Here is a 12735-nt window from a genome sequence, read left to right on the forward strand (position 1 = left end):
CCCGCCGGGGGAGGAGCCGCCGCCGCCGCCGCCCCGCCCATGCGCCCCGCCCCTCCCGGCCGCGCCTCTGGCCAGGGTAGGGGCACGGGCCGGAGTGCCCAGGCCCTCGACGCCTCTCGTGTGCAAGCGGAAATACCCGTCCCTCCTCCGTCCTCGCACACACCCTCCGCCCGGACTCACCAAGTCCTGTCCACACCAGGCCAGGATCTGGTTAACTGGAGAAAACTTGGCCTCGATGAAATCTGACCAATGGAATCACAACTGGACATTTTTTCTTTCCTTTATAAAAGTCCTATATTACTTTATGTGTCAAAGACATACCACTGAGCTGTCCACTCTGTGTGCATCTCTAATATAGCTGCAGCTGTTATCAACGCGGGACTGTGCGATGACTTTTCGGAGACTGCGGGCTCTGCACGAGGACACCTTGCAAGAGTTGAGAAACGGTAAGGGGACCAGGAGACGCAGGGCTGGGACAGCCTGCAGACAGCTCTGGACCAAACGCAGAGCTGGGCCATCAAAGTGTACGGAACAGTAGCCACAGAAGGTGGTGTGAGATTTTTTTTTTTTTTTCTTTTTTTTTGCGGTATGCGGGCCTCTCACTGTTGTGGCCTCTCCCGTTGCGGAGCACAGGCTCCGGATGCGCAGGCCCAGCGGCCATGGCTCACGGGCCCAGCCGCTCCGCGGCATATGGGATCCTCCCAGACCGGGGCACGAACCCGTATCCCCTGCATCGGCAGGCGGACTCTCAACCACTGCGCCACCAGGGAGGCCCAGTGTGAGATTTTTGAAAACATTGTATTGCTCGTTTGCTTTTAAAATTACCGGTCACAAAACTGAAGTTTTTCTTTTCTTTTTTTTTTTTTTAAATCACAGTGTATGCTCTCAAATCGTTATTTTGTTTCTGCTATCCTCAGCTTTCCTCTCAGAATATAGGTGTGAAGTCACCCAATACAGGTACTAGGGAAGGTACACCCCCTTTGAAGAGGGAAGGTGATGCCTACATAACCCTGAACATTGCCTCCCTGAGCCTTTCTGTAACCTCACTGGTTCCTCACTGCCTAGTCCCAGAGCTGACACTGGGAACTTGAAAGATGTATTTAACAAGGCTTTCCTCTCACTCCCCTAAAGATAGGAAATAACCATGCTTTATCTAATTCCAATCACCGAAAATCTTCTTTACCGGAATAACAATAGAATAACAATAGCTAATGTTTACTGAATGTTTATTACTTGCTAGGCACTGGACAAAACCTTTACTTGTATTATTTCATTTTTAACTCTCAGCACCCTAGTCAATAGCTGTGGTGGAATAAGGCCTGCAGTAAAGGGATTTGCAGGCTCCAGGCCATCTGTTTCTCAGACTCCTTTTTCCACATCCAAAGCGCTTTTCCTGTGATCTTCACACTTAACACAGTGTCTTCTTTTAAAGCAGGCAACACCCCTCTGGGTTTAGAATGTCTGCCACAGGGACTTCATAAACAACCAACTACCACTCTTTCAATAATAAAGAGTTGATTACTGTGCCAGGTGCTGGGCTCAGTATTGTCGGGGGATCCCAGAGTACTTCACTAAAACATCTCTACTGAATGTAATTTATCTGTTTGTAAGAAAGATTTTTGAGCAGCTGGAGGGCAAGGACCACCCTGTCTTACTCAGTTTTGTTTGTTTGTTTTGGCCGCACTGCACAGCTTGTGGGATTTTAGTTCCCCAGCCAGGGATTGAACCCCGGCCCTTGTGGAGTCCTAACCACTGGACCACCAGGGAATTCCCTGTCTTACTCAGTTTTATACCTTCAGTGCCTAGCAGGGTGTCTGGTGCATTAGCAACGTCCAGTAAAAAATGCGTGTGAGGGGCTTCCCTGGTGGCGCAGTGGTTGAGAGTCCGCCTGCCGATGCAGGGGACACAGGTTCGTGCCCCGGTCCGGGAAGATCCCACATGCTGCAGAGCGGCTGGGCCCGTGAGCTATGGCCGCTGAGCCTGCGCGTCCAGAGCCTGTACTCCGCAGCGGGAGAGGCCACAGCAGTGAGAGGCCCGCGTACCACAAAAAAAAAAAAAAAAAAAAGTGTGTGAAATGAAGGAGTTAAAAAAGTGAGTGAACAGCCCCCCATAATTTGGCACTTCAGCATATGGCTTAGTTTTATGAAAGAGCATTCCTGGGGACAAAAGGACACAAGCTTCCCCACTCTCAATTTGTCAGGTTCACCTCTCGGAACACCTTCAGGCAGGAGACCTGGTTCTAGAACTGGCTCTGTCACTGTTTGGCTGAGATTCTCCTTGTTGTGATGTATCTCCAGGGCTGTTTAATGCTTCCCCTGGGCCATTACAAAGGCAAAGCATTTAGGTTACAAATTAGACCTGATTTCAAGGAAAACCCAAGAAGACAAACAATAGAGTTTACATCACTGGGCTTACTAAATGATGGTGCTACAGTCCCACACTGCCTGCCTCAATGACACGTGTGTCTGATCTGGTCCCAGCGTCTTTCCAGCTTGCTCCATCCTAGTCCATCAGGTCCAAAAATGTGTCATGCTCCTTTCCACCTCAGGGCCTTTGCACATGCTGTTACCATTGTCTGGAATGCTGTTTCTCTTCCTGTTTGCCAGTTAGCATCTACTCATATTTCAGCTTAGTTCAGATGTCACTTCCTCAGGGAAGCCTTCCCTGAGCCCTCCACCCTTGACCTATGCCCCTGTTATATGCTGACACAGTAGCTCAAAGCTTTATTTTATAGCACTTACCAGTTTTTCATGACCTATTTGTCATTATTTGATTAAGATCTGTCTCTTCCACTAGACTGTAAACAAAGATTGGATCTGCTTCACTCACTGTTGTGTCTCCAGTGGCCAGCAAAGAAAGCAATACTTGATGTGCGCTCAAATTATTTTGTCTTCTTTTGTTAGATCTCTTAAGCATGCATTTGGCTGAGAACCCAGAAATCATCATTTACAGGACTGATTAATGTGCCCTCATTTGATGAAGTTCTCGCAAAGGCCATTCTGGTTTTTAACCTACCGTGTCAGCTGTTGTTCTGATTAATATGTCTGGTTTCTTAATCTGATCTTATTCACTATTCTCTATCACGTATGAAGTGGTTGCCAAGATGATTGTTTAAGGTGCAGAATCATGAACGTTTCTGAAATGGACCCCAACAAAATTGTCATCACATGGCTCAAGAGAAACAAAGGTGCATGACTTTGAAACAGTCACCTAGCTACAGGTATCTAACCAGAGAAGGAAAATCTCAGGTCAAGGCCACCAAGAAAAACTGCAGGATCAATTAGCCATGGTATACACAAGGTTCCAAAACTCAGCCACGTTCCTGAAATGAACCAACCTTACCCCTTAGAGGCTCTCAATCTCCTGCATCCTATTAGCATTTTTTAGTTAAAACTGTTCAGTGTTTATGTATTATCTTGATTCAGAGTTTCTTTCTTTGGGGGTATTTCTATTTCTGTTTAATAGAGCTGTTCACAAACTCTAAAAATACACTCACATCAGTCTCTTTTGATGGCTGAGATAATTTCTGGCAGGCAAATTACAGTACAATTTAGTTGTCTCCTTTTTTTTTTTTTTTTTTTTTTTCTATTTTTGGCCCTGCGGCCTGAGGGATCCTAGTTCCCTGACTAGGGATCGAACCTGTGCCCTCAGCAGTGAAAGTACAGAGTCCTAACCAGGGAATTCCCGCCTCCCCTTAAGATGAAAGAATGTTGATGACAAAATATAAAGGCTAAAATCTAGTTTCATCTTGCAACTATTTCAACATACTGAGGCTGCCTCTCTTTAACAGAAATTGCTCACATATTTAAATAACTTAGGTTGAGAGAGATAAATTGATCATTTAAGGTTTCCAATTTTGAACTGTATGTGCTGTAATTCACAAGAATGTGGAAGGGTAAGAATAGGTGTTGTAGATACTATAATCCTATGAGCTAAAATACATTTAGTTACAAAATAACTTCTGACTTCTTTCAAATCCTTTAGTTCCCTGAAATTGTTCTTTTTAGCACCTAACCAGTGTTCCTTTTTCACTAGGCAAGTTGACATGCAGCCATAAAACTATCATAAAGAGAAGGAGAAAATTTAATATTTTGTTTCTCAGACAGAAAGTCAGCCTCTCCAGGGACATTTCAGGTTTCTACCTTGGAGGCAATAGTTCAGAATCGACTACACACTACCTTTCTCAGTCTTGCTCTGTACAAACCAGCCTATCCTGGGCAGAAAGCAAGCATTTATAAAGAACATAGCCAAACCTCACCCAATTTCTCTTTTCAGCACCCTAATTAAAAAGGCTAAATGGGGTGGCTCCTTCACTCTCATGAAAATCACCTCTGAAGTAGCACTGAAACCTTTTAACAAAGGGGCATTTATACAGCACAATAGAACTTTGATATCTGCAATGCTTAAAAAAAATACATTCCCTTTCCTGAGGAAATTAACTTGCCAGGTTTGGTTTCAAGAGACTGACTTTCCTTATTTCACCCCTGTGTCATAAAAAGAAATCCCAGAAAATTATTTTTATTATTAAAAATATTTTTATTGACTGAAGCTGATGAGTATATTCTTTAAAAAATTACAAGTTAAAACAGAAATGTTTTAGTCTTGAATGATAAAAAAAAATGCATATAAAACTTGATCTTCCAGCAAGCTTTTGTTTGTATAAGTTGATAGGACTACTCCTGACCCAGACAACAGGGGGCCCTGCTCAGCTTTTGGAACAGAAGGACCTCGACTGTCAGTAACCCAGGAGATATTTTCTGGTTTAAAATATTTTATATCATATCATTTTATGTCTTTACACAGCAAAGTTCAGGGCTAAAAACCACAAGAGAACATATTTCTCATAGATTTGGAGCTGACTCTGATAAGCTACTGGTTATAATTTAAATGTATGCACAGGTTTTTAAAAAAATCAGATAGTTAAAACAGCATTTTATATGCATGGATTCTCTATTTGATGTAAACACTTTTAAAGAGCTTCTCGAGCATTTAACTGTAGTGCGCATCTTTACGGAGAAGGCTTTTTCTCTCTTAGCATAATTCCAAGTTTGTATATTATATATAATACACAATTAGGTCTAATTTCTTACACATGAAAAATATTTCTTACACATGAAAAGTAGTTTACACATGAAAAATGGTTAACCTGAAGACAAACAAAATATAGATGTTTAAAAATTAACTTTCAGTTTCTGCTCCCCTTTGGTATTAAATGTTGCTTACGAAGGATTACAATCCTCTTTTTGTTTTCAAGGTTAAGTATTAGGTATTGATGTCTGCTTCCTGCCTTCCACATGGATGAGAAATCGGCTTCTGTGGGAAGGAAATGGAGTTAAATAAAAATCAATGAGCACTGGATGGTGTGCTGTAAACTCCCAGTCTCTAAAAAATTAACTATATGTCTTGATTCTCATCAACATAAGGTCATGCAAAATATTATAAATATAAAAACTTCTCAGCAAAGAGAAAGAACAGAAGACAGGGAGACAGGGAGAGGGCTACTTACTGCTTTCAGGGTCTTAAAAATGCTCTTATGCTTAAGTGGAAAACCATGGAAATGATTTTACCTTTTAACTAATCAAAATGGATTCTAAAGAAACTTTGCCTATGAAATGAAGGTTTGATAGAAGGAAACACAAATCAAGAAAGTGCTTACTGGGTGAATAAGCCTTTTTATAAGACTTGAAACCCCACGGAAAGATTTCTTTCCAGACAGACATTCAGATGAAATGCTGACATGTGAGTTTACATTCTGATTTTTAAAGCTATATGAATTCACTTCCTTAGGTTTAAAATTCTGGGTACTGAGAACAAGAACTTTCTGATCTGCATTTCTCTTATAAGTAACTGACATTTTACTCTGATTAAATTTAGAAGGTGTGTATAAATAGGTCAAACAAAAGAGAAAGGATTACAGGTCAAACAAACGCACTGCTGTGACTTCACATTATCAGTGTTCCCAAGTTACTTATTAAATATAGATATAAGGTGAGATAAGGAAAGGTGACTTACCCATGATCACCATGAATACATGAATTTGTTTTCTTCAGTTACTGAGAAAGGTATTTCTTTCAGCTGACTCTTCTGAGACTTCCTCATTCTACAAAACAACTCCCAAATTAATAGCCAGGATAGAACAACTAGAAAATACTTAAGAGGACAGTACACAAATATAGCGGAAATGCCTTTAAAAGACCTTAGGGCATTAATGAACTACAATGAAGTAATTTCATATAACCACCTTCATCCACCCAAAAGATGTATTGATTTCCCGCTCATGTGTGGGGTCCCTGTCTCTAAACCGTAGCTGGAATGTTCTGTTTGCTTTACCATACGTGTTATGGCTAAACCATGGCAATTGGCTGATGCCCAAATATAGCTGGCTCTCTGTCAGCCTTTACATAGACTCTGCGGTGAGCCTTTAGTGAAGACAGTGGTCATCAAGAAGAATCAACAAGTCGTAGCGACACTTTAATTCATTACAGCGCCTACTGAGGGTGTAGCATTGTTAGGTTTGGGGGAAATACTAAAAAAGAAGAAGAAGAAAAAGAAGGAAAGAAGAGGAGAAGGAAGCTTGGAAAGACGCCGGTAGACTCCAGTGGTGAACCTGGGCTTGCTCAGCCTCTGCCTCCTCCCACGGGGCCTACATTTGAACCATGTTGGGATTATTCTCGGTGCTTCCAGACCTCTGTGCTCTTAATCACACTGCTTCCTCTCTACTGGAAGAGCCTTCCTAGGTATTATACAACCTGATGTAATTTATTTTATTCATCTAAAAACATCATTCTAGGGACTTCCTGGTGGCTCAGTGGTTGAGAATCCGCCTGCCAATGTAGGGGACATGAGTTTGAGCCCTGGTCCGGGAAGATCCCACATGCCACGGAGCAACTAAGCCCGTGCGCCACAACTACTGAGCCTGCGCCCTACGGCCCGCGAGCCACAACTACTGAGCCTGTGTGCCACAACTACTGAAGTCCGCACGCCTAGAGCCCAAGCTCCGCAACAAGAGAAGCCACTGCAATGAGAAGCCAGTGCACCACAATGAAGAGCAGCCCCCGCTCGCCGCAACTAGAGAAAGCCTGCGTGCAGCAACGAAGACCCAACGTGGCCAAAAATAAATAAATTAAATAAATAAATTTATTAAAAAAAAAAAAAAAAGAAAAGGTTAAGAACCCCGACAGGTCATCCCAACAGTTGCAAACTAGTGATGAGGATGTCCAGTCCCATGTTCTGGTCAAAAGTCCAAATTCGGTTTCAGCCTGTGTCCCCCTGACCCCAGCACCACAGGAAGCCTGCCGTGGGTGAATGAGATGTGGCAGCTGTGCTGTTTTACTCTTTCCTTTTTTCTCTATTTTTAAATTATTGGGGTTTTTTAAATAGTTAATACCTGAGCATGGTTTCAAATATATATATATTCTTTAAAAATATATATATATTAAATATATATAAATATATATATATATATACATATATATTCTTATTCCCACCCCATATGTAGAATACCACATGAATCTTTCAGCATCCTGCTTTTCACTTAATAGTATATCCTGGAAACATTTCTGCAACCAAGACCTTCCTATTCTGTCTCAGGGTAATATTTCGTGTGCCACAGCTATTCACTCAGTTCCTTCTTGCTGGACACTTGGGTCGTTTCCTAACTCTTGCTGTTATAAAGCAATGCTGCCATGGAAAACTTGTACATATACCATTTTATACACATGCGGCTGTACCTGAACGAGAGATTCGCAAAGTGACGCTGCCACTGCAAAGGGTCAGCTCTTCTGCAGTTTTTAGAAAACACTGATAGATTCCTTGCCAGAAGGACTGAATCGCTTTGTGCTCCCCCAGCAATGTGTGAGAGTGCCTATTTCAGAGAAAGGCTTTGAATTAAGACCCTTGTCTTTGGCGACAGATGGCAAAACCCTGGTGAAGCAGACAGGCTGCTCAGAGCTTTCCCTGCTTCCTTACTGCAAAAATTAAGAATTTTTTACAACAGTATTTACTTCTTCTGTTACCAGTTATACCCCAAAGGACCGGAGGGGAGGAGTTTGCAAAGTGCATTGCCAAGTAGACTTCTGTTAGTTAAAATTCTGTTTTCCCAGCATCTTTAGAATCAGTTAATAATCCATGGGAAAATATATTACATCTGAAGACAATATTTTTTTCCAACTAAATGATTATCTGATTATAATCACGTGGGATGTGAAGCAAGTGACGTAATCACTTGCCCTCCCCTGTAAAATGAATGGTTGAGACTGGATCTCTCTTTTGGATCTTTCTAGCTCAAAAATTCTCTTAGGGCTTCCCTGATGGCGCAGTGGTTGGGAGTCCGCCTGCCGATGCAGGGGACATGGGTTCGTGCCCCGGTCTGGGAAGATCCCACATGCCACGGAGCGGCTGGGCCGCTGAGCCATGGCCGCTGAGCCTGCGCGTCCGGAGCCTGTGCTCTGCAACGGGAGAGGCCACAACAGTGAGAGGCCCGCGTACCGAAAAAAAAAAAATTCTCTTAAACCAACTTTTCACCAACCTCAAATAGCTTTAGCATTTTTTCAGTCTATACCTGAGGGTCACTGTTCTGCCTTTTTCCTGAACTCTTCCTATCAGTTCCATTCAAGGAGCATCCTCTGTAGCAGGTGTGGCATGTGCTACACTGGGGAAGCCACAATGAGTGAGAGGGGCCCCTTAACGCACGCACGGAGGAGCAGAGACCCATGGATGTAATCAGCGGTCATGTACTGTGACACGCACTCTGATGGAGATGCTTACACAAACACACTCCCAGCTGTGCTATGAGGACAAAAGTGAGGGAGCTCCTGATTACATCTTAGGTAGGAATTGAACATAAAACCCCAAAGGAGAGGTTATTCTGAAATACAGTTGGTTCTGCTATGACACTTGTTTTGAAAACATGCATTTGTTCCAACGCATCGGATATATTAGGGAACAGCTTGAGCATGATGTGAAGTTTGTGTTTGTTAATGTGCGACTTTGTCCACGAGAAACACTGGTGAACTGGGCCGGGCCATGTAGGAATACACCTCCCACGCCCCTCCAACACCACCCGCGGCGTGTCACGAGCCACATCCATCCACATCTGCTGCTACGACTTCCCATCCACTAACCCTCCTTCTACCACTTTCCAGTAAGTCACAAGCTGCAACCTCCTCTCTGACGCCCAGTTCTACCTGCAGACTTCAGGTGTTTTTCAAGGTAAAGTGCCACATTTATGGCAATATTTGTGTATTTCTTAACTACTTAACATGTATAAAACTGTACTACCATTTAAATTACATTCCTTGCACAACCTGCCAAGACTGAATCAGGAAGAAATAGAAAATATGAACAGACCAATCACAAGCACTGAAATTGAAACTGTGATCAAATATCTTCCAACAAACAAAAGCCCAGGACCAGATGGCTTCACAGGCAAATTCTATCAAACATTTAGAGAAGAGCTAACACCTATCCTTCTCAAACTCTTCCAAAATATAGCAGAGGGGGGAACACTCCCAAACTCATTCTACAAGGCCACCATCACCTTGATACCAAAACCAGACAAGGATGTCACAAAGAAAACTACAGGCCAATATCACTGATGAGCATAGATGCAAAAATCCTCAACAAAATACTACCAAACAATCCAACAGCACATTAAAAGGATCATACACCATGATCAAGTGGGGTTTATTCCAGGAATGCAAGGATTCTTCAATATATGTAAATCAATCAACGTGATACACCATATTAACAAATTGAAGAATAAAAACCATATGATCATCTCAATAGATGCAGAGAAAGCTTTTGACAAAATTCAACACCTATTTATGATAAAAACCCTGCAGAAAGTAGGCATAGAGGGAACTTTCCTCAACATAATAAAGGCCATATATGACAAACCCACAGCCAACATCATCCTCAGTGGTGAAAAACTGAAACCATTTCCACTAAGATCAGGAACAAGACAAGGTTGCCCACTCTCACCACTCTTATTCAACATAGTTTTGGAAGTTTTAGCCACAGCAATCAGAGAAGAAAAGGAAATAAAAGGAATCCAAATCGGAAAAGAAGAAGTAAAGCTGTCACTCTTTGCAGATGACATGGTACTATACATAGAGAATCCTAAAGATGCTACCAGAAAACTACTAGAGCTAATCAATGAATTTGGTAAAGTAGCAGGATACAAAATTAATGCACAGAAATCTCTGGAATTCCTATATACTAATGATGAAAAATCTGAAAGTGAAATCAAGAAAACACTCCCATTTACCACTGCAACAAAAAGAATAAAATATCTAGGAATAAACCTACCTAAGGAGACAAAAGACCTGTATGCAGAAAATTATAAGACACTGATGAAAGAAATTAAAGATGATACAAATAGATGGAGAGATATACCATGTTCTTGGATTGGAAGAATCAACATTGTGAAAATGACTCTACTACCCAAAGCAATCTACAGATTCAATGCAATCCCTATCAAACTACCACTGGCATTTTTCACAGAACTAGAACAAAAAATTTCACAATTTGTATGGAAGCACAAAAGACCCCGAATAGCCAAAGCAATCTTGAGAACGAAAAATGGAGCTGGAGGAATCAGGCTCCCTGACTTCAGACTATACTACAAAGCTACAGTAATCAAGACAGTATGGTACTGGCACAAAAACAGAAAGATAGATCAATGGAACAGGATAGAAAGCCCAGAGATAAACCCACGCACATATGGTCACCTTATCTTTGATAAAGGAGGCAGGAATGTACAGTGGAGAAAGGACAGTCTCTTCAATAAGTGGTGCTGGGAAAACTGGACAGGGACAAGTAAAAGTATCAGATTAGATCACTCCCTAACACCATACACAAAAATAAGCTCAAAATGGATTAAAGACCTAAATGTAAGGCCAGACACTATCAAACTCTTAGAGGAAAACATAGGCAGAACACTCTATGACATAAATCACAGCAAGATCCTTTTTGACCCACCTCCTAGAGAAATGGAAATAAAGACAAAAATAAACACATGGGACCTAATGAAACTTCAAAGCTTTTGCACAGCAAAGGAAACCATAAACAAGACCAAAAGACAACCCTCAGAATGGGAGAAAATATTTGCAAATGAAGCAACTGACAAAGGATTAATCTCCAAAATTTATAAGCAGCTCATGCAGCTCAATAACAGAAAAACAAACAACCCAATCCAAAAATGGGCAGAAGACCTAAATAGACATTTCTCCACAGAAGATATACAGACTGCCAACAAACACATGAAAGGATGCTCAACATCTTTAATCATTAGAGAAATGCAAATCAAAACTACAATGAGATATCATCTCACACCAGTCAGAATGGCCATCATCAAAAAATCTAGAAACAGTAAATGCTGGAGAGGGTGTGGAAAAAAGGGAACACTCTTGCACTGCTGGTGGGAATGTGAATTGGTACAGCCACTATGGAGAACAGTATGGAGGTTCCTTAAAAAACTACAAATAGAACTACCATATGACCCAGCAATCCCACTACTGGGCATATACCCTGAGAAAACCATAATTCAACAAGAGTCATGTACCAAAATGTTCATAGAAGCCCTATTTACAATAGCCCGGAGATGGAAACAACCTAAGTGTCCATCATCGGATGAATGGATAAAGAAGATGTGGCACATATATACAATGGAATATTACTCAGCCATAAAAAGAAACGAAATTGAACTATTTGTAATGAGGTGGATGGACCTAGAATCTGTCATACAGAGTGAAGTAAGTCAGAAAGAGAAAGACAAATACTGTATGCTGACACATATATATGGAATTTAAGAAACAAAATGTCATGAAGAACATAGGGGTAAGACAGGAATAAAGACACAGACCTACTAGAGAACGGACTTGAGGATACGGGGAGGGGGAAGGGTAAGCTGTGACAAAGCGAGAGAGAGGCATGGACATATATACACTACCAAACGTAAGGTAGATAGCTAGTGGGAAGCAGCCGCATAGCACAGGGAGATCAGCTCGGTGCTTTGTGACCGCCTGGAGGGGTGGGATAGGGAGGGTGGAAGGGAGACGCAAGAGGGAGGGGATATGGGAACATATGTATATGTATAACTGATTCATTTTGTTATAAAGCAGAAACTAACACACCATTGTTAAGCAATTATACTCCAATAAAGATGTAAAAAAATAAATAAAATAAAATAAATAAATTACATTCCTGTCCTTTTAAAAAATGTGTCACTGATAAAGTTTTTGAGTGTTATGCTCAAAACCCCATTTTCCCCATAAGCTGTGTGGTTTTTATTGTGCAGGTTTGCATTGTGTGGTGATTTTTAGGAACCCGTATGTTGCATTACGGCAGATATAACTGTGGTTATCAAAATACTAAACAGGACTGTGATATAATAATACATATCCTGGGCTTCCCTGGTGGTGCTGTGGTTGAGAGTCCGCCTGACGATGCATGGGACACAGGTTCGTGTCCCGGTCCGGGAAGATCCCACGTGCCGCGGAGCGGCTGGGCCCGCGAGCCATGGCCGCTGAGCCTGCGCGTCCGGAGCCTGTGCTCCGCAACGGGAGAGGCCACAACAGTGAGAGGCCCGCGTACCGCAAAATAATAATAATAATAATAATAATAATAATAATAATACATATCCTTTTTATTAGTGCATTAAATAATAAGATCTAGCAGCAGGCCTAATGGTCTGTAATTCTGAGGTGGTACTAAGTGTAAATGATATTTCAAGAT

The 12735-nt window shown here is 41.8% G+C and overlaps 1 protein-coding gene across 13 annotated transcripts in view; it reads right to left on the reverse strand.

Annotated features, from left to right (window-relative positions):
- Positions 1-5236: 5236 nt before the first annotated feature.
- Positions 5237-12735, reverse strand: part of CCDC62 (coiled-coil domain containing 62) — a 45320-nt gene continuing 37821 nt past the window's right edge. For 12 of the 13 annotated variants that reach the window (XM_081253089.1, XM_081253088.1, XM_081253085.1 and 9 more), the window contains 2 exons: positions 6013-6100; positions 5237-5313 (listed from right to left, as the gene is read on the reverse strand). In XM_081253089.1, the coding sequence (XP_081109215.1) occupies positions 6047-6100 (54 nt within the window). In that variant the 3' untranslated portion in view covers positions 5237-5313; positions 6013-6046. The remainder of the gene's footprint in view (positions 5314-6012; positions 6101-12735) is intronic. The other variant, XM_081253084.1, reaches the window with a different exon arrangement.

The sequence above is a fragment of the Mesoplodon bidens genome (genome assembly GCF_964165515.1).
Source record: "Mesoplodon bidens genome assembly, chromosome: 13".
NCBI lineage: Eukaryota > Metazoa > Chordata > Mammalia > Artiodactyla > Ziphiidae > Mesoplodon > Mesoplodon bidens.